This window comes from Nicotiana tomentosiformis, chromosome 9 (genome assembly GCF_000390325.3).
Source record: "Nicotiana tomentosiformis chromosome 9, ASM39032v3, whole genome shotgun sequence".
Classification (NCBI taxonomy): domain Eukaryota; kingdom Viridiplantae; phylum Streptophyta; class Magnoliopsida; order Solanales; family Solanaceae; genus Nicotiana; species Nicotiana tomentosiformis.
The window spans coordinates 112286771-112307935 of NC_090820.1; the positions used below are offsets into that span (position 1 = coordinate 112286771).

The window sequence follows — 21165 nt, forward strand, 5'->3', positions numbered from 1 at the left end:
AATGATCGCAAATACTAAATGCCTTTATTTTTAAGTCACACAACCCAAAGACGAATAAGAATTCATATATATGGACATATATTTAAGAAAACCGACAAAATGACATATATAGATGTCGAATACCCTTTTTAACCGAACGAGTGGAATATCAACCTAATAGCATCATGAAAATACTTCAGCTACGATACCAATGCCTTTCACAAAAGGTCTTTCTAGCAACAGAATAGTAAAATATCACATTTGGCGTCTTAGGAATTTCCCAAAATTCGTGCTAAAAGGAAGGACGAAGCTTAGCCTTAACATACCTCTCCAACGAACGTCTGAATGACTGTAGTTCCTTCACGAAAGTTGTTCCTTACGTCCTAAGCTTTGAAACCACTATATATATATATATATATATATATATATATATATATATGTGTGTGTGTGTGTGTGTGTGTGCAGCTTATACGCACCTATAAACAGTTCATAAATGAGTTTAAATCGGCAGATTTGCCATATGACCCTAACTTGACGAAACGCCTGTAGAACTTTGTAAAAACGATCATAAAAGAGTTCCAAGATGATTACCTTGGCAAACCAAGTATAAATCCTGAAGAACAAGCAAGAACAAAAATTTCCTATATTCCAAAAATAGCTCCAAACACAGCTAATAGAAGGGGAAAACGATTGCAAAGCGTAAAGATTGCGCTTCTAGGCACGGGGGCAAACTTTAACGATAGAAATCGTTAAAAACACACCTTAATCACTCAAGAACACCATGAAACCCTCTCTTAAGCTTTCTCACTGTTTTGGGATGAAGATGAAATGTTTTGGGGTCTTAAAATTCGGATTTTCCGATTTATACCACTTGTTTGACCCGACCCGGTTTGCGACCCGATTTCAGCCCGGACAGTCCGCGGTACAACAGTCATAACTCTTTACTACAATGTCGGTTTGATGTGATATTTCTTTGGTTGCAAACTAGACTCGTAGACCTTCGATTTGGTAGGTTGTGGGTCCCATAATACTTTATATATTGGGATAAATGATCTGATACATTTGACCCAAAGTTTAGAAAATTTATTAGAGAAATTTACGATAACTTTTGCCGACCTTTATTTCGCAACTTGCTTGACTCCAAAACTTAACATGTGACCAGTGTGATATTATAATACCTCATAACATATTATTCTTAGCATATTATATACTCTTAGTCTTATCCCACAGGTGCAAGTTAACTTAAACCTTCCGAACACGCGGGGTGCTATCCGAGCCATTTCTTTAACCATGAACCTTTGTTTAAGGGATTCCTTTGACTTAAAGCTTTAGTTTAGTTCCTTGATATTACCACAAATTTTTAGTCTTATTCTCCCAATGTGCTATACCCAATCATATATACCTAATATAATCACGCCACGTTACGTATATTACGTAAGAGAAGAGAGAAACACCTGGGGTCTCACAGTTTCGCTCCGGGTTTCGCCTATGAAGGGTGTGATGAAGTTCGGGAAGAAGGGCAAGTTGAACCCTAGGTATATTGGGCCTTTTGAGATTCTTGAGAGAGTTGGAGAGGTGGCTTACAGACTTGCACTACCACCTAGTCTCTTTATAGTTCATCCGGTATTCCATGTTTCTATGCTTCGGAAATATCACGGCGATCCGTCTCATGTGTTAGACTTCAGTTCGTTTCAGTTGGACAAGGATCGATTTTATGTTAAGGAACCAGTGGCTATTTTAGATAGGCAGGTTCGGAAGCTGAGGTCAAAGAACATTGCTTCCGTGAAGGTTCAGTGGAGGGGTCATACAGTTGAGGAGGCGACTTGGGAGACCGAGCATAATATGCACAGCTGTTATCCACACTTATTCACCAACTCAGGTACTTTTTCTAACTCCGTTCGAGGACGAACGCTTGTTTTAGAGGTGGAGATTGTGATGACCCAACATGTCATCTTTAAATTTAATAATTAATTATCTATTATAAGACCTCAAAAATACTAATTATCATTCATCGACTTGCGTGCGCAGTCAGTAAAATTTTTCGAAAAGTTTTTATGTAAAAAAAAGGATTAAAATGTGAATTAGAGCTTTAAAACTCAACTGAGTTGACTTTGGTCAATATTTTGAGAAAACAAACTCAGATTAGTGTTTTGACAGTTCCGGTAGGTCCGTATCGTGATTTGGGATTTGGGCGTATGTCCGGAATCAAATTCGGAGGTCCCTAGCCCGAGATATGAAATTTTGATGAAAAATTAAAAGTTTAAGTTTAAATAGTGACCAGATGTCAAATTATGTGCAAACAACCCCGGAATAGAATTTTGATGATTCCAACAGCTCCGTATGGTGATTTTGGACTTAGAAGCATGATCGGAATTTTATTTGGAAGTGCGTAGTGAAATTAGACTTGAAATAGCTAAAATAGGAATTTAAAGTTTGGAAGTTTGACCGGGGAGTTGGCTTTTTGATATCGGGGTCAGAATCCAGTTCTGAAAATTTTCATAGCTCCGTTATGTCATTTATGACTTGTATGCAAAATTTGAGGTCAATCGGACTTGTTTTGATAGGTTTCAACATCGAATGTAGAAGTTGGAAATTCTTAAGTTTCATTAAGCTTGAATTGGGGTGTGATTTATGATTTTAGAGTTGTTTGATGTGATTTAAGGTTTCAAATAAGTTTGTATGATATTTTAGGACTTGTTGGTATATTTGGTTGAGGTCCCGAGGGCCTCGGGTGAGTTGCGAATGGTTAACGGATCAAAAGTTGGACTTAAAACAGTTGCTGCATTTTTTCTCTGCTGCTGAAAATTCTGGGTTGTGATCGAGCCCAAGATCGAGGCAGCCCATGATCGAAACCATGATCGAGCCCCATGATCGAAGTCATGACCGAAGCCATGACCGAAGACGTGATCGAAGCCCAAGGATCGAAGGCCAGGATCGAGGGTCATGATCGAGGCAGGCTGAGGATCGAGGGTCATGATCGAGGTCCATGATCGAGGGTTGCCTGGGCAGAATTATAAAGGAGGGCATTCGTCCCATTCGCCATTTTTAACAACTTGGAGCTTGAGGAGAGACGATTTTTAATAGATTTTCAAGGAAAATACATTGGGGTAAGTGATTCTAATTCGGATTTGGTCAATATACACGAATATATCACTGTTTGCACCATTTAGTTAGTGTTTTGAGATTGAAATTTAAGAAATTTTAGAAATCTCGTAGAAACGAATTTTTGAGATTTCGGTATCGATCCGGAGTCGGATTTGGGTAAAACTAGTATGGTTGGACTCGTAATTGAATGGGTTGTCGGATTTTGTGAGTTTCGCCGGATTCCGAGATGTGGCCCCCACATGCAATATTTGAGTTAATTTCGAATTTTTATTGAAAAATGTAGTATTTTCTTATGGAATTGATTCTATAATTTTTGTTGACTGTATCGAATTAATTATGACTAGATTGGAGTCAATCGGAGTCGAAAAATCAAGGAAAAACATATTACTTGATTAAATTGGAGCAAGTCGAGGTAAGTGACTTGTCTAACTTTGTGTGGAGAAAATTTCCTCTAGGATTGATAATTATAATGTGTGAAAAATCGTGTACACAAGGTGACGAGTGTGTACATGGGCTAAATGTGAAAGATTATGTATTAAATTGTGTAGATCATTGTTGCGCATTAATAAAATTATTTTATTTTATTATATTCTTCACTATTGATTTAATGTTTATATTTTAAATTTGCTTGACCTTTTCATGCTAATTGTTTTATCTGTTTAGTTGAAACTTGGTTTCTTTTATTCTGTGCATTATTTGAAGTTGATTTTCTTTAATTTAAATATTATTAATATGAAGTATTTGACATTTTTAAATTTGGTATTGAAGCAACGTATTAAAGATTTTGAAATATTATTTTGCTGAATTATTTATTCCTGAATATTTTTGTAAGATTTTCGTACTCATTGTGATGGAGCAGTGAGCTCTTTATTGTGGAAAAATATTATTGTTGAATTATTTTGACATGAGCCGTTAACTCTTTATTGTGAAAATATATTATTGTTGAATTATTTTGGCAAGTTAAATTATTTGAGCACTTGAGGTGCAAATTGTGATATATTGTGATGTTAATACGCATGCGGTGGTATAAGGCCTGGGTATTGAAACGCATGAGGTGAGATAAGGGTGGCTTGATACGCGTGGCTAGTAGTGGGAACTACTAGAAGTCATGCAATGTGATAAGGATGGCTAAAACGCGGGATGCTATTTCGGGAAAAATATTTTCTTTCAAATAAATTGTGAAGGCTCCCGTGGTGAGATAAGAAAATGAGATATTGTGAATTTATTTATGATTTGGTACTACGATGCGGTAAGATATTGATTTATGGCCTCAGTTGCCTTTGATTATTGTTGTGATTTTCTTTAAGTTGAAAAGAATTCTGTTTTATTTCCACGACGTATTTATTTACCATTATTTGGTGTAATTAAATATGACTTACTACTCGATTCATTTTCATTGTCTTTTTATCTTATTATATTATTTAAATATTTTACCATGCCATTTTTTATTCTCTAGTAGGGCCTGGCCTGGTATTGTCACTACTCTACCGAGGTTAGGCTTGACACTTATTAGGTACCGATGTGGTGTACTCATACTACATTTCTGCACATTAGTTTTTGCAGATCCAGGTACATCTTATCAGATCAGGCATCAGTAAACTAGCTATACAAGGAGATTTTGAGGTATATCTGCCAGCGTCCGCAAACTCCAGAGTCCCCATCTATCTTACTATGTTGTCTTCCTTATTTGTTTTAGACTCTCTTGTATAGTGACACGGAGAATAAATTCTTAGAAGTTTGTGACTTATTTCTACCGGATTTTGGGAGTTGAATTTGTTTGAATTATAGTTTATTTATTTCAGATATATATTATTATTCCGCATTGATAGGCTTACCTAGTCTTAGAGACTAGGTGCCATCACGACATCCTACGGAGGGAATTTGGAGTCGTGGCAGTAGAACAATTGGCCCTTTAAAACCAACTAAAAAGTAGGCTCAGTTACTAGTTCACCAAGCTACTCCATTAGTCCATTGTCCATTAGCCATTTTCAGTAGTACATACTTCATTCAACAAACCCAGCTCCCTTTAAATCTAAGTAACACTCATGACCCAACTATACAAAATGTGCTGACCAAGACATCTTTGCTTTAACATATACAAATGTTTCTATCTCAAATTTAAACAGAGAATGTGTGTCTTCCTACTACTACACATGACTTTAGATTCATATAAATCAAAAATAAATATACCTTTAACCCCAAAATGCTCAACAATCAAACCAACTGATAATGAAAAATACAACACCAACTAATCATGGAAAACAACTAAACACAGAATATTATGATAAAAGTTCATGCCAAATAAAGTCAACAAAGAACTACAATTCAAAGAGATGTGACTGGAGCATGGCAATAAACATTACTGAAATGGAAAAGAAACAGACCTTTGAGGTGAAAAATCTTCTTCACTATATTGATAAAAAAAGAATCTCCACATTTGAATTACAGAAGAAAAGTGCCGGCTACAACTCGAAGGAGAACAGGACGTCGAACGGAGTTCGAACAGCCTCGACGGAACCGAATTCGGATGAACGAGAACCTCGCTGAAAATGGACCTCAAACAGAACCTCTTAAACCTCACGCAAACGGGAGAGCGAGGTTGGGACTTGGCTGGATTTTTATGGGTTTCAAGGTCGTAAAGCTGCTGGTTTTTTCGAAAGAAAGACGAAGAAAGAATGACACGAATAGAAATTCCTTAGCGTAGAAGAAGCAAAAACATTTCTCTCAATTCCCTCCTCCCTCTCTTTTTTCCCTTTCTCTCCCCTCTTTTTTCCTCACATTTCTCTTCTATTTATAGAAAAAAAATCGGAATTTTTTCAGATTTGTTTTTATTTTATTTTATTATTTTCTTATTTTTTTTAATTAAAAATTCTCCCTTCCCATTTTTCTTCTTTTTTTAAAAAAAAAAATTCCCCACTTTACTTTACTTTTATTTTTTAATTTCTCACACTTTACTTTTATTATATTTAAATTCCCACTTTTTGTTTTTATCTTCCACTTATTTTACTTTTCTTTTATTAATTTCCACTTTATTTTACTTATTTATTTTATTTTAACCTACCTTTACTTTTTTTTTTAATTCCAACTTTCTTTTACTTTTCATTTTTAAAATTTTCACATTCTTTTAATTTCTTTTTAAAAAATTTCACTTTCTTTTACTTTTTATTAAACAATTTCCACCTACTTTTACTTTTACTTTTTAATTCCATACTTCTACTTTTTCTTTTTTTTATTCCCATCCGAAAATTTAAAAAAATATTTAATTTTTTTCTTGTTTTTAATTTAATTTATTTTAAAATAAAGATAAAAATAAAAATAATACTAATGGTAATAATTGATCTTTTAAATTATTTTTAATTTTTACCCTATATATAAAGCAAATGTAACAAAGCTAAAAATATATATATTAAATTTCTAAAAATATAAACATAGTATAAGGTGATAAAAATTTAAATATTATAAAAAATTAGGCGCTCACAAGGGTAATAAAGTTTCAAATGGTGTATAGGAAGGTAAAAATTTCTAAATTTTATCCAATAAATATTTGACCATTTCTATCTTGTTTTTAGCTTGTAAAAACAACATCTTTTTAAAAAAATGAAGTTTATGGAAAATGTTTTTACTCTATTTTATACTCTATTTCCTTTTAAGTCTGTTTGGAAGACTAATTTCTAAATACTTAAAACTTTTAGTTTAGTGTGTAATAAGCTAATATAGCTACACAAATATTATGACATGTCTAATTTTATAAAAAAATCAAAAATATTTAATAAAGCTACAGTTACATTATGAAATGCTTAAGATTATAACATATTAAAAGTTTTTATTTCTTTCTTAAAGTTTATTCTCAGTCAAATATGATCACATAAAATAAAACGGGGGAGCAATTAGCACAGACTCACCAATTAGTAAAAATAGCACGGACTAGTAAATTTTTGGACTGGTAATTGAAAAATAGCTAGCGTTGCAAAGTCATTGAAAAATAGCCACTATTTTGCTGCAACACGGAAAGTTCTAGCATAATATACTGGAGATTGGAGCACCTGTGTATGAACTTCCAGCATATTATGCTGGACCAGTATATTATGCTGGAACTCCAGTATATTATGATGGAGTTCAGTGTATTTATATTGGAACTCCATCATAATATACTGGAGTTCCAGCTTAATATACTTAAACTCCAGTATATAATGCTTGAAGTTCACATGTAAAAAGAACTCCAGTATATTATGCTGGAATATTTTCCGGATTTTAAACAGTATTTTCGTTCAGATTTATCTTTAGATGAAAAGTGGCTAAATTTTGATTATTTTTGAAACTGTGACTATTTTTCAATTACCACTTGTAAATCTGGCTATTTTTGAATTTCACCCCACTAAGTGACATAGCAAACTCGTTTTTGTTCTCAAATTTGTCCAATTGAAAACATAATAAATGCCCAAATTTAAATTAATTCAAAGGTCCCAAATAACACAACAAGTACATAATCTTCTCAATATCTATATTACATCAGTATCATAGCTTCACAAATGAAAGAATAATTTCTTAACATTATAATAAAAATCTCAAAATAAATGCCATAAATACCCCCACCCCATTGAACACAAATTCACTAATTTTGGTGTCTTATCATCTCAAACTAATACAACATAAAACCAATTGCACCAAATGCAACAAGGAGAAATAATGGTGAAAAACCATAGTTGAGAGAAAGGGCAGCTGATGGCGTAACAGGGTTTTGTCGACGGCCGGAATTCGTCGCGGATGGAGATGTTGGAGTTAAAGCAGGAACTACCTCAGCTTCTGGTGCCAAAGTTGGTGACATTGGCGGAGAATCAGTCGTATCTGCGTAAAGTAATTATCAAGTTAAAATCGTATAATTCATAAACTTTTAATCTATGTTGGTCAGATCCTTCAAAAATATCATTGGACTGTGTCGGGTCCTCCAAAGAAGAAAAAATAATTTGGGAAATCCGATGTACACCTGACGCGATTATTGAAGGATCAGAGCCCATGGCTTTTAATCAGTTAGTATAGACAAATGTGTATAATATGTGTATAACCGTGTATAGTTAATGTATAAATTATGTATACCGGCTATTTATGTAAAGATCCTAAAATTATATTAATACCTTTAGGGCTAGGAGAAGGACTCGGGGCAGCTGTTGGTGAAGAACTTGGAGCAGCAGCACCAGCACTAGAAGGACCTAGTTGACAAAAACAAGTATTAAATTCACATAATTTTTCATGGCAATTTTAGATGATAAAATCAATGAAATGGACAATTGGACATTATTGAAAAATAGATGACATAAAATAGGTAATATATACCTGGAGCCGCTGCAGGTGGACTTGAGGCTACAATAAAAAAAATCATTAAGGGTGTTAGTAACCCTTTAAAATTTGGTACCAATAAGACTAAAAAATTAAATATAAACATAATAGTCCTCTTAAATTTTCTTATTTATAAAACAATCGAGGAATGAAGGGGAGTATTGGCGCAACAGTAAAAGTTGCACCTTGTGACTAGGAGGCCTTAGATTTAAGCTGTGAAAACAGTCTCTTGCAGAAATGTAAGATAAAGCTGTATATATAAGACCCAATATGGTTCGACCAGAGGCAAATCCAGGATTTGAAGGTCGCAGGTGTACTTTTGCATTCAACCAAAATCTACTTTGTATATATGGTGTCACTACTACTATATTACTATTTTCTAAAGACATATATATATATGTATATATGAAATTTTTGCCAACTTTCAGGGTGCCGATGACCCTTCTCTTTACAGCATAGGTCCGCCTCTAGGCTCGACCTTTCCCGAATTCCATGCATAACGGGAGCTTAATGTATCAAGCCGCTTTTGTGATAAGAGGAATGTAATGGCTCAAACTTTGAGTTTATCCAACACAACTAAAGGGCAACCCGAAGCACTGAGTTCCCGCTATGCGCCTTTACCCGGACCACAAGGGTCTATTGTACGCAGTCTTACCCTACATTTCTGCAAAAGGTTGTTTCCACGGCTCGAACCCGTGACCTCCTGGTCACATGGCAGCAACTTTACCAGTTACGCCAAGACTCCCCTTCTTTGTCCAACACAACTGTGGAACTAAAAATGGAAAGAAATGGTGGTCATTTCCTTCTTTTCAAAACTATGAACATTTGATGTCTTTTCTGTTATAGATTTGATCATAAATTCTTTTACCTTTGCATTGGAATGGAACAGCAGCCATGTTACAAGCACGGGGAAGAGACATGGTTGCGTTCGGATTGATCGGAATTTGAAAGGGAATGCCACCAGTTGCAATAACACAGAGACAAGCAGTGCCATTGCTCATCATAGTTTTGAGTGCAGTGCAGCAGCCTGCAGATGGGGTTGTCCCATTGCTGCTGCTGTTCGCCAAGAAACTCAAACATGGGGTGAAACTTGTCAACATCGTCGACGTGCAAGGGGAAGTCGGAAATTGGGCATTAATAGGCAGAGCTGCTAAGACAATGCAAGAAAGAAACATAACTGGAAATAACACAGAGTTTTGAATAGCCATTGTACTAGCTAGACGAGCTGTTAAAAGATAGTTTTGTTTTGGTTTTGTTAATGTAATTTGTTTGAGGAATTTGTTGATGGTTTGAATGGTTAAGTGGGGAGAAAGAAGAGGGAATATATAGAGGAAATGTATAAAAGAGAAATGTAGCTATGTAGTTGATAAATAAGCAGGTGATGAAGTTCAACTACCTTAACAAACTTTTTTGTCAAATTCTCCAATAGTTTTGCTGACTTGCTGGCTTTGCTTGCCGTGGCCTAATTGTTGTTTTTGCCTTTGAATTCCACCACAGCCAATGAAGAGGGTTCAACTGTACTGTGAAAATAGAACAGAAGTAACTTTTTTCGCATATATATAAAATTTTGAATGCGTTGAGCCGACACTTTTAGACTTGAACTAACCAACAAATGCATGACAAGTGACATTATCTTGCAATTTACTATTAACTTTTACTCATAGTCATAAAACTAATTATAATGTATCAGATTCTACTTTAAATTTTTTAATGAAATTAAATTTTCTCAAAACACAAAAGCAAATTTTCTTGAAATGCAAAAATAGAACTTTAATAAAGGTTTTCCAGCATAAATCTAATTTGCCTGTAGGAAAGTTTGAAATAATAGTAGCAGAGCCGCAAAAGCTGGAATCAGATTCCAATCATAACCTTCTTTAAGTTCATTAAAGTCTTTATCTTTGAACAGCTTTTTAAGCCTTAGCTGTTCTCTGTTTACCAGTAAACAAATTGTGGGGTACAATTAGCATGAGTTGGTAACCTGTATAACTAACTATTTTCCAACTCTACCTAATTCATTTGTAAATTATGACAAAAAATCCTCAACAATTATTTTTCCTTTCCAATTCACCAATTATATGAACACCTTATTTTGACTCTTCATTCTCTATTTTCTATATAAATCAAGCCACACTTTATTGTGTGCTCAATTAACACCAGCAAAACAATTTTCTCTGCACCTCACAACGATTTCTGAGTACCAATCGCCAATCAAATGGCAATTCAAAGGAACTCAATGAGTCTTGTTTTTGTTGCGTTGGCGATGATCTGGACAGGAGCTGCAGCTCAATCAAGCGATGACTGCACGAATGTGTTGGTTAGTATGTCACCATGCTTGAATTACATCACGGGGAACTCTTCATTGCCGTCCTCAGGATGCTGCACGCAGCTTGGCACGGTGGTTAAGAACAACCCCGTATGCTTGTGCCAGATCCTCAATGGTGGTGGTTCCAACCTTGGACTCAATATTAACCAGACTCAAGCTCTAGCTCTTCCTACTGCTTGCAAAGTTCAGACTCCATCAGTCAGCAAATGCAATGGTAAGAAAGACAATTCATTCTAAAATACTCCCTTGCTCATTTTATGTCTTAGTTTGACTAGACACGAAGTTTAAGAATGTAAAGAAACTTTTGAATCTTGCAATCTTGAACTAAAGGTATGTATAATATACCAAAAGTACCCTTTGATATTTGGAGTGTTAAAGAGTCGTTTATGGAGTGTCATCCGTGACAAAGCCAGGAATTTAAAAAAGGGGATTCACAAATTTCTAGAATATGCGTTTGAACCTCCTTTTGCTACTACACTAAAATTCTTCATGTCAAGTGAATTCAACGGTTTATATATAATCAGAAAATAATAATTTCACCTTACTTGCACAATATAATTATTCTGATGAAGAGGATTCAGTTGAGCCCCTTCCCTGTACTTAGTTCCGCCTTTTAGTGTCATTAAGGGTAAGTTGAGAACGTTGAAAGTAAAAAATTACAAAATAGACATTCTTTTTGAAACAAAGTAAAAGGTAAGTAATACCACATAAATTAAAACGGAGGGAGTATCAACTATAAACTTTATGTTCCTTGCGAATTTGATAGTTCAATAACATTACTTACCTGTAACAGCCGGCTCCCCGAATAGCTCTCCTGCTGGAACACCAAATTCTCCTGGTACAGAAGCTTCAGGTACATTATAATCCTTTAAAATTATATTTAATTTTTTTGGGAAGCTTAAATTTTGGTTTTTAACTCGAAACACTTACTTACACATACCATATCGCGTGACAGGGCGTGGATCTGTACCATCATCAGAAGACGGTTCCAGTGATGCAACTTTAACCAAGATGATCGGTCTTCCTTTCTTCTTCCTTCTTTTCATTAGTTCTTATGCTTCAACATTCACCACCGCGTAACTCGGGATTATCAGGCTTTGGGATCATATCAGAAGTCAACTTTCCCATAGAGACTGATTTTTTATTGTATTTTTGTCTTGTTTTAGTTCCTGTGCAATTATTGTCTCTGCAGATATATATTCAATACATATATTCAACTTTTCAATGGGGTGCGGCTCTTCCTCGAACAGTGCGTGAACGTGGGATACCTTGTGCACTCGACTGCCCATTGTTGTGATATGTATTAGCTAGTTTTTCTTTGCATTAACAAATTTGTCGGCCTTATTGGAAATAGCGGGAGTCAGCGGTCCAGCTTCTGTTTGTGATAATTGCTACTTTCTTATTTCACCTGCTGCAACAAAAGCACGATATCAGGATTAATAGGCAGTCAAGTACTATAAACGGATTTCAGAATACAAGCTGTTTTACTATTAGGCTAGGAAAACAAAGAAATTATGAAAGATCATCAGCTAGCGCAACGGTACTCAACAGGAGAATAATACATAAGAATTCAAGTAACTAACCCTTTGTTTAATGAAGTAACTTTGGCATCTATCAAAAGGCTTTCTGATTGCAGGGGCGCTAACGCGACCTTCCTTCAGCTGGCTAAAATGCGCTTCACGAAATCTTTCCTCTCATTCTAATTAATACAGCAATGCAAGCTTATAGTTAGGAAAATAAGAGTAAGAGTACTATACACACCAACCTAAATGGAACCAAAAACTTCACCTACACACATAAAAGATGGAGAAAGCCAATGTACTAGTTTAACAAAAGCGTATGCTTTTATCGAACTAAACCCAAAGACTTCTTAGTCTTAGAACCTCAACCTTAACAGCAATGTACCTACTGCGATCAAGAAAAAAAAACCATCTGGGCCTTGGCCAGGTTCGCCGCAATGCAGGGACTCAACTCTCTTGGGCCAGTCAACAAGTCCTGCAGTCGCGGCCTCTTCTCTGCAATCACGGAGAGTCAACTATCTTTGGCCAGCAACACGTCTGCAATCATGGTATTACCTCCGCAATCACAGAGGTCAACCTCCAGTAAGCTGGTCAACATACCGCAATCATGGTATTACCTCCGCAATCACAGAGGTCAACCTCCAGTAAGCTGGTCAACATACCGCTATCGCGGACCAAGACCCGGGATCACAGAAAATGTGAATTTTTCCCAGTCAACCATACTAGGATCGCGGGTCCTCCTACCACGATCGTGATGACACCATATATCAAATTTTGAACAACTATCTCCAACTTCCAATGTCGCCTAAAGCATGTTTTAATCCCTCAAAACTCTATCCAAACCATGCTTACAAATCACAATAAACATCATAACATGCTCAAAACATATTTAGAATGCAAATAAGCAAAACAAGGGGTCAGGTTTTTACAGCATCACAATGAGATAGCACCCTTTACTTCCCTGATTAACCATCAAACAAAGCTAAGTGGTAAAAGCAAAAACAACAATTACTATATCTCAAATCCAAGCAAGTTGGAGTCGGTTATATGAATTCACACGGTTGATATCATCCATATTAAGCTCATTCCGCTCCAATATTATATAAAATTAAATTAAATGAACTTCCTCAGATTGCCAATCCCAAATTCGTATAAAAAAGAGTAGCAGTAAGTTAACAGCTAGTATATATAAAATGCCTATATATTTATGATAAATTTCCACAACACAAAGCCAAGGATAAGACAAGGGCGGATACCACACTCCCACAAAGGATTCATCCGAACACAATATTTTCTACACGAAGCATATATTTACATGTAACAACCCATTAAAATTTCAACTATTATACCTAAACTCCTAAACTATAAAAGTACAATGAGTTCCGTATAAGAATCTTATACGTCGTACCCATCAAATTTAAATCTTGGATCCGCCTCTAGAGCAAAACTAAAGGGCGCTACGATAGAGGAGAATCGGTTGCGAGAAAGCTGAATATTACCATGTCTCTTGATCTCCCCTTCAACACCATGTACTTCCTCAGAACTCCCTCTTTAAAAAAACTAGCTTTTTCAAGCACCCTTTGCGACCCTGTATTATCTACGTCCACTAAAGCTTCTAGCCTTTCAAGATTTGGCCACTCAGAAAATATGATTGATGTTACCATTTTCACTGCTTTTGTAACAATCCCTTTGCCCCAATACTTATAAGCCAACACATATCCAAGCTCAGCTCTGGTACCAGAATTTGGTGTAACAGAAATGGAACCAATTGCTTTATTATTAATACAAATTGCTTTAAACCATGGATGGGGAATAGCGTTGGTGTTGAGAAATTCTAAAGCTTGGTCTTTGGAATTGTAAGTATCCCAAGTGCAAAAATGGCTGACTTTTTCATCTGCTGCCCATAACATGAAATCATCTGCATCTGATATTTCAATTGGCCGTAGGATGATATCAATGATTTCTTCATCCATTTCTATTACTACAAGGTTTGAATGTTAGGATTTGATGGAAAATTTGGGGAAGAGAGATGAAATGGGGCATAAATTTACAGTAACATTTTCTTTTTGTAGTTAATCAATATTAAGCTCTAACGTGGCATAGTTTTGTACCCTAGCTAACAATTCCAAGATTCTGATAAGTATAAAATAGTCACTTTTGCTACTTGCGATAATAAAAAAGTACCTATATAAATACAATTTAACCAGTTTAACCATCAAAGGTAATATTGCGATTATGCCACAGTATTTTTTTATTAGTTCCTTTCAATTTATTTTTAATGAGAAAACAGTTATGTCACGCGGGGTCAGCTTAACAGTATTGGTGGCCTAAAGTCAATATTGATAAGAGGCCCTAAACTTTATTTCTTTTAAAAAAATCACACACATACGCGTGTATATATATAAATTCTATTTTTTTAATATTTTGAGATACAAATTATTAATAACTTTTTATAATCGGTCTCTCCTAAAAATATTTTGGACAATATTATAATAGTTTTTAACTCTTTTATTTTAGTTTTGAACAACTTGATTTATATTTTTCGTGGCATATTTAAATTCTAATAAATGAATAAAAGATAATATATAACTATGAAGTAAGAATAAAATGAGATGATAATAACACTTGAAAGTTATAATAATAGAATTAAATTCAAGAAAAATGATGACTTGATTTCAAGATATCTTTTTGCTCCTTCAATAATACAAAATGTTTGAAACTTCAGGAAAAAATAAAAAAGAATGCACGATATATGATATCAATAGTACTTTTAAGCTATGGGTTTTCGAATAATACTACTCCTACTAAGTTATCAGACTTAAACCCGAAAAAAGCAAGAAAGAGAATATATATGAGTATAAAGTTGTGCGAGCGATTAACTCTTAGACAAACCAAGAAAGAAAATGAATAGTATAAAAATATGATTTAGTACTACATATTTTCTGATAAAAAAATGGGTAAAGAGTGGAATATAATAATTTTACTTGTTAGATTTTTTGTTCATACAAAAAAAGGTTTGAAAGAAATTCACATTTATAAAAAGTAGTACGCTCACTTCAATTAGTTACACATCTATTCTTTCCTTTTATAAAAAAAACTATCTAATTTTCTATGATGACCCAAAAGGTCATCTTTAAATTTAATAATTAATTATGTATTCTAAGACCTCAAAAAGCACTATTTATCATTCCTCGACTTGCGTGCGCAGTCTGTATATTTTTCGGAAAGTTTTTTTTTGAAAAATTGGTTAAAATATGAAATAGAGTCTTAAAACTCAACTGAGTTGACTTTGGTCAATATTTTGAGCAAACGGATCCGAATCAGTATTTTGACAGTTCTGGTAGGTCCATATCGTGATTTGGGACTTGGCGTATACCCGAAATTTAATTTGAAAGTCCCTAACTCAAGTTATGACCATTTAACGGAAACTAAAAATTTAAAGGCTAAAGATTTCCAAGTTTGACCATGGAGTTGACTTTTTGATATCGGGACCGGAGTCCGATTCTGGAATTTGAATAGCTCCGTTATGTCATTTATGACTTGTGTGCCAAATTTGAAGTTATTCCGAATTCATTTAACATGTTTCGGCACAAGATTTGTAAATTGAAAAGTTAGAAAACTTAAAAGTTCGAATCGAGGTGTGAATTGTAATTTCGATGTTGTTTGATGTGATTTGAGACCCTGAATAAGTCCATGTTATGTTTTAGAACTTGTTGGTATATTTGGTTGAAGTCCCGGGGGCCTCGGGTGGATTTCGGATGGTTAACATATCAAAATTTTGACATAAGGAAAACAATCTGAAAATTTGGCCTTCTGGTGTAATCGCACCTGCGGATTTTAGACCGCAGATGCGAGCTCGCAGAAGCGAAAGGGAAGGGGTTGGGCAGTGTGCACAGGTGCGGAACTTTTGCTGCATCTGCGAAGCCGCAGAAGCGGCTTCTTGTCCGCAGAAGCGCCCCATCCCGCAGAAGCGGCCCCATTTCCGCAAAAGCGGAAACCGCAGATGTGGTCAAGCATCCGCAGATGCGGAAAGGCCTGGACAAAACCCATAAAATCGGAAGTTAGCCATTTTTACTCATTTTTTAGTTTTGAGTCTCGGATTTAGGCGATTCCATGGGGAGTTTTCACGACTTTGAATTGGGTAAGTGTTCTATAACCAAAAGTGATTATATTTAAAAATTCATGTCTATATTCATCATTTATTTCGGATTTAGATGGAAGAAATTGAATTTCTTTGTAAAACTTTCCAAAAATAAAAAATTTAAGATTTGAAAGTCCATTTGACATCGGAATTTGGTAATTTTTGTATGGTTGGACTCGTCTCGGAACGGGTGTTCGGATTTCGTAAGTTTTTTTCGAGATTCGAGATGTGTGCCTCACTGATGAAGTTTTAGATGAATTTCGGATTTTAATCCGAAAAATTAATAAATTCATATGAAATTAATTCCTACGATTTGTATTGAGTATAGTGAATTATTTATGACTAGATTTGAAAATTTCGGATACGAATTCGCGAGGCAATAGTTTATTGGATTCTTGAATTTGGTTGCAAGCGAGGTAAGTGTAGTGGTTAACCTTGACTTGAGGGAGTAAGACTTATTTGTCTATTTTCTACATGATTTAATGTACGGGTACAACATATATATGAGGTGACGAGTACTTATGTGTTGTGGTTAAGTTAAAGCATGCAGGTGGAATTTGTTTATTGTGAATAATTGTCTATTTAATTAAGATATTTCTAATTAAGTTTATTATTAATTATTTGATCATTAGTCGTGAAATTATTATTTATTTAATTAATATTGAATATTTTGGAAGGTGAAGTCGGTATTTTGGTATGAAATTGATTGATAAATGTATATCCCCGCATTTAAATACTCTTCCAAATTTATATTATTATTTTTATGGTAAGGAAGAGTGTAAAAGCACGAAGGGTGATGTCGTGCCATCTTAATTATTCATAATATCATTGTCATGGTAATGAAGTGTGTAAAAGCACGAAGGGTGATGTCGTGCCATCTTAATTATTCATAATATCATTGCCGCGGTAAGGAAGAGTGTAAAAGCATGAAGGGTGTTGTCGTGCGTTTGTGAGTGTAAAAGCACGAAGGGTGATGTCGTGTCATTTTCAGAGAGTGTAAAAGCACGAAGGGTGATTCCGTGCCAAATGAGAGTAAAAGCACGAAGGGTGGTGTCGTGCCACTTTTATATTATCATTTGCTCATTTTATTGTTGATGAATTAATTGGCTGCTAAGTGACACTTCTCCTGCTGAAATTATTATATCATTCCCCTTAGCATGTTCCCTCCCAATTGATAAATTGTTATTTATTGTATTATTGTTACTTTATATTTGTATATACTTGTACAGGTTGATTATGTACGTGTCTTGTCATAGCCTCGTCACTATTTTATTGAGGTTAGGGTCAGAACTTACCAGTATATGGGGTCGGTTGTACTGATACTACACTCTGCACTTCTTGTGCAAATTTTGGAGTTGGTCCCAGTAGCGTACCCTAGACGTGCTTGGATTCAGCTATTCAGAAGAGACTTGAGGTATAACTGCACAGCGTTCGCAGTTTCTGAAGTGCCTTTCTATTTTATCTGAGCTTTGTATTATCTTTCAAACAGCTTGAATTTTATTTAGACCTTTATTTGTATTATCCTAGTAGCTCGTGCAATTGTGACACCAGATTCGGGGATGTATTTTGATAACTCGATATTTATGGTCTTCCGAACTTTATTTCAGTAATTTGACTTCTATTTAATTAAATTTTCTTTAAAATAGTTAAGATTATTTAATGTTGGCTTGCCTAGCAAGTGAAATGTTAGGCTCTATCACGATCCTGAAGGTGAGAATTTTGGGTCGTGACAGTTGGTATCAGAGCACTAGGTTACATAGGAATCACGAGTCACGAGCAAGCTTAGTAGAGTCTGAAGGATCGGTACAGAGACGACTGTACTTATCTCTTAGAGGCTATGAAGTTTAGGAACAATATCCCTTCTTTCTTATTCTATCGTGCAATTTTATTTTATCATCGATGATTGAACCATTCTATTCTTATTCTCTCGCAGATGGTGAGAACACGTAATACATCAACCGATGGATAGGGACCAGAGCCCCCGGTAGCAACTATGATCAGGGGTAGAGGTCGAGGCCGAGGTCGTGCTAGAGGCCGAGGCAGAGGCAGAGGTAGAGCTGAGTCTAGATCTCGAACAGCAGCACTTGTCATAGAACCTCAGGTAGATCTTCAGGAGGAGGTTCCCGTTTAGACTGTACCAGTTGGGCCAGTTCAGGTCCCGAAAGGATTTATAGCTATTCCAGTGCTTCAGGATGCTCTAGTCCGTTTGGTAAGTCTTATGGAGGGTGTGGCCCAGAATGGTACATTTCCCGTGGCACCAGTCGTCTCACAGGATGGGGGAGGAGCACAAACTCCCGCTTCGGAGCAGATGGCTCCCCAGTATCAGGCTCCAGTAGCCCCGCTAGTTGGGGTAGTTCAATTAGTTGTTACGGCACAGGCCGGTAATAGGCCCTCCATGTCTTGTGAGGCCTTATTGAGACTGGATAAGTTTACTAAGCTCTTTCCAATTCACTTCAGCGGTACACCTTCTGAGGACCCACAGGATTATCTAGACCGTTGCCATGAGGTACTGCGGAACATAGGTATAGTTGAGACCAATGGGGTCGATTTTGCTGTATTTCAGATGACGGGTTCCGCCAAGAGGTGGTGGAGGGATTTTACGTTGACCAGACAAGCTGGGTGACCTACACTGACTTGGGAGCAGTTCTCACGGCTATTTCTAGAGAAATTCCTCCCTATCACATTGAGAGAGGATTACCGCAGGCAATTTGAGCGTCTACAACAGGGGTTTTCATCTATAGCAAGCCCATTGACCAGACTGACCCAGAAAGGTGTTCCATTCGAATGGTCAGACGAGTGTAAGTTGAGCTTTCAGAAGCTCAAGACTGTTTTGACTACGGCACCAGTGTTGGTATTACCCACAAGTTCAGGATCTTATACGGTGTATTGTGATGCATATCGTGTTAGGCTTGGTGCAGTATTGATGCAAGATGGCAGGGTGATTGAATATGTGTCGCTGCAGTTGAAAGTTCATGAGAAGAATTATCCTGTTCATGACATAGAATTGGCAGCCATTGTCCACGCTTTGAAGATTTGGACATATTACCTTTACGGTGTCTCGTGTGAGGTATTTACCGATCATCGTAGATTGCAGTATCTGTTCAGGCAAAAAGATCTAAATTTGAGGCAGAGAAGATGGTTGGAGTTGTTGAAAGATTATGATGTCACTATTTTGTATCACCCCAGAAAGGCCAATATGGTGGCTGATGCTTTGAGTAGAAAGGTTGTGAGTATGGGCAGTCTTGCGTATATTCCGGTTAGTGAGAGACAGTTAGCTGCAGATGTTCAGACTTTAGCTAATAAGTTTGTGAGCTTAGATGTTTCAGAGTCCAGTCGGGTTTTAGCTTGCACAGTCACTCGGTCTTCTTTTATATGAGCGCATCAGAGAGCGACAGTATGATGATTCTCATTTACTTGTCCTTAAGGACACGGTGCAGCACGGTGATGCCAAACAGGTTGTTGTGGGGGGAGATGGAGTTTTATGGATGCAGGGTCATATTTGTGTGCCTAATGTAGATGGGCTTCGTGAATTAATTCTCGAAGAGGCCCACGGTTCCAGGTATTCTATTCATCCAGGTGCCGCCAAAATGTATCAAGATTTGCGGCAACATAATCGGTGAAGGAGAATGAAGAAGGATATAGTTGCATATGTAGCTCGGTGTCTGAATTGTTAGCAAGTTAAGTACGAGCATCAGAGACCTGGTGGTTTGTTTCAGAAGTTAGAAATTCCTGAGTGGAAGTGGGAGCGTATCGCTATGGATTTTGTTGTCGGGCTTCCACAGACTCAGAGAAAATTCGACACAGTTTGGGTCATTGTGGACAAGTTGACTAAGTCAACACATTTCATTCCAGTGGCAGTTACCTATTCTTCAGAGCGGTTAACTGAAATTTACATCCATGAGATTGTCCGCTTTCACGGTGTGCCCGTGTCTATTATTTCAGATCGAGGTACACAGTTTACCTCACACTTTTGGAGGGTTGTACAGCGTGAGTTAGGCACGCGAGTTGAGTTGAGTAAAACATTTCATCCACAAACAGACGGACAGTCATAGCGCACTATTCAGATATTGGAAGATATGCTTCACGCTTGTGTTATAGACTTTGGAGGTTCTTGGGATCAGTTCTTGCCACTTGCGGAGTTTGCTTATAATAATAGTTACCAGTCGAGCATTCAGATGGCTCCATATGAGGCATTATACGGAAGCCGATGTCGTTCTCCAGTTGGCTGGTTTGAACCGGGAGAGGCTCGGTTATTGGGTACCGATTTGGTATAGGATGCCTTGGATAAGGTCAAAGTTATTCAGGATCGACTTCGCATAGCTCAGTCTAGGCAAAAGAGTTATGCCGACCGCAAGTTTCGTGATATTGCATTCATGGTTGGAGAAATAATATTGCTCCAGGTTTCACCTATGAAAGGTGTAATGAGGTTCGGAAAGAAGGGCAAGTTGAGCCCTAGATATATTGGACCCTTTTAAATTCTTGAAAGGGTGGGTGAAGTAGCCTACACGCTTGCACTACCACCTATTTTATCAGTGGTTCATCCGGTGTTCTATGTGTCTATACTCAAAAAATATCATGGTGCTCCGTTCCATGTATTAGATTTCAGCTCAGTCCAATTAGACAAAGATTTGACTTACGAGGATGAGCTGGTGGCTATTCTAGCTCGGTAGGTCCGATAGTTGAGGTCTAAGAGTTACCCTTCAACCGGTAAAATCATCTACCTGGGAGTCCGAGTCGGACATGCGGAGTAATTATCCATACCT

General features: G+C 36.4%; 3 protein-coding genes across 5 annotated transcripts; 1 reads left to right on the top strand and 2 right to left on the bottom strand.

The window, feature by feature from the left end:
- Positions 1 to 7503: 7503 nt before the first annotated feature.
- Positions 7504 to 9791, bottom strand: LOC104097266 (non-specific lipid transfer protein GPI-anchored 20-like). The gene is made up of 4 exons (XM_009603815.4): positions 9287 to 9791; positions 8416 to 8442; positions 8217 to 8291; positions 7504 to 7929 (listed from the first exon to the last, which is right to left on the bottom strand). Exons 1-4 carry the CDS (start codon positions 9624 to 9626, stop codon positions 7724 to 7726), a joined length of 648 nt encoding a protein of 215 aa, XP_009602110.1. The 5' UTR covers positions 9627 to 9791; the 3' UTR covers positions 7504 to 7723.
- Positions 9792 to 10250: 459 nt separating this feature from the next.
- On the top strand, positions 10251 to 11966 carry LOC104097267 (non-specific lipid transfer protein GPI-anchored 5-like). The gene is made up of 3 exons (XM_009603819.4): positions 10251 to 10955; positions 11535 to 11594; positions 11697 to 11966. Exons 1-3 carry the CDS (start codon positions 10631 to 10633, stop codon positions 11819 to 11821), a joined length of 510 nt encoding a protein of 169 aa, XP_009602114.1. The 5' UTR covers positions 10251 to 10630; the 3' UTR covers positions 11822 to 11966.
- LOC104097268 (uncharacterized) lies at positions 11778 to 14370 on the bottom strand. 3 transcript variants are annotated; one of them, XM_009603823.4, is made up of 3 exons: positions 13670 to 14370; positions 12325 to 12440; positions 11778 to 12152 (listed from the first exon to the last, which is right to left on the bottom strand). In XM_009603823.4, the coding sequence occupies exon 1, from the start codon at positions 14232 to 14234 to the stop codon at positions 13719 to 13721; it is 516 nt and encodes a 171-aa protein (XP_009602118.1). In that variant the 5' UTR covers positions 14235 to 14370; the 3' UTR covers positions 11778 to 12152; positions 12325 to 12440; positions 13670 to 13718. The 3 variants fall into 3 exon arrangements, with proteins under 3 accessions (XP_009602118.1, XP_070041991.1, XP_070041990.1); XM_070185890.1 differs by having other exon boundaries at positions 11778 to 12149; positions 13761 to 14368; XM_070185889.1 differs by having other exon boundaries at positions 13761 to 14368.
- Positions 14371 to 21165: the final 6795 nt, after the last annotated feature.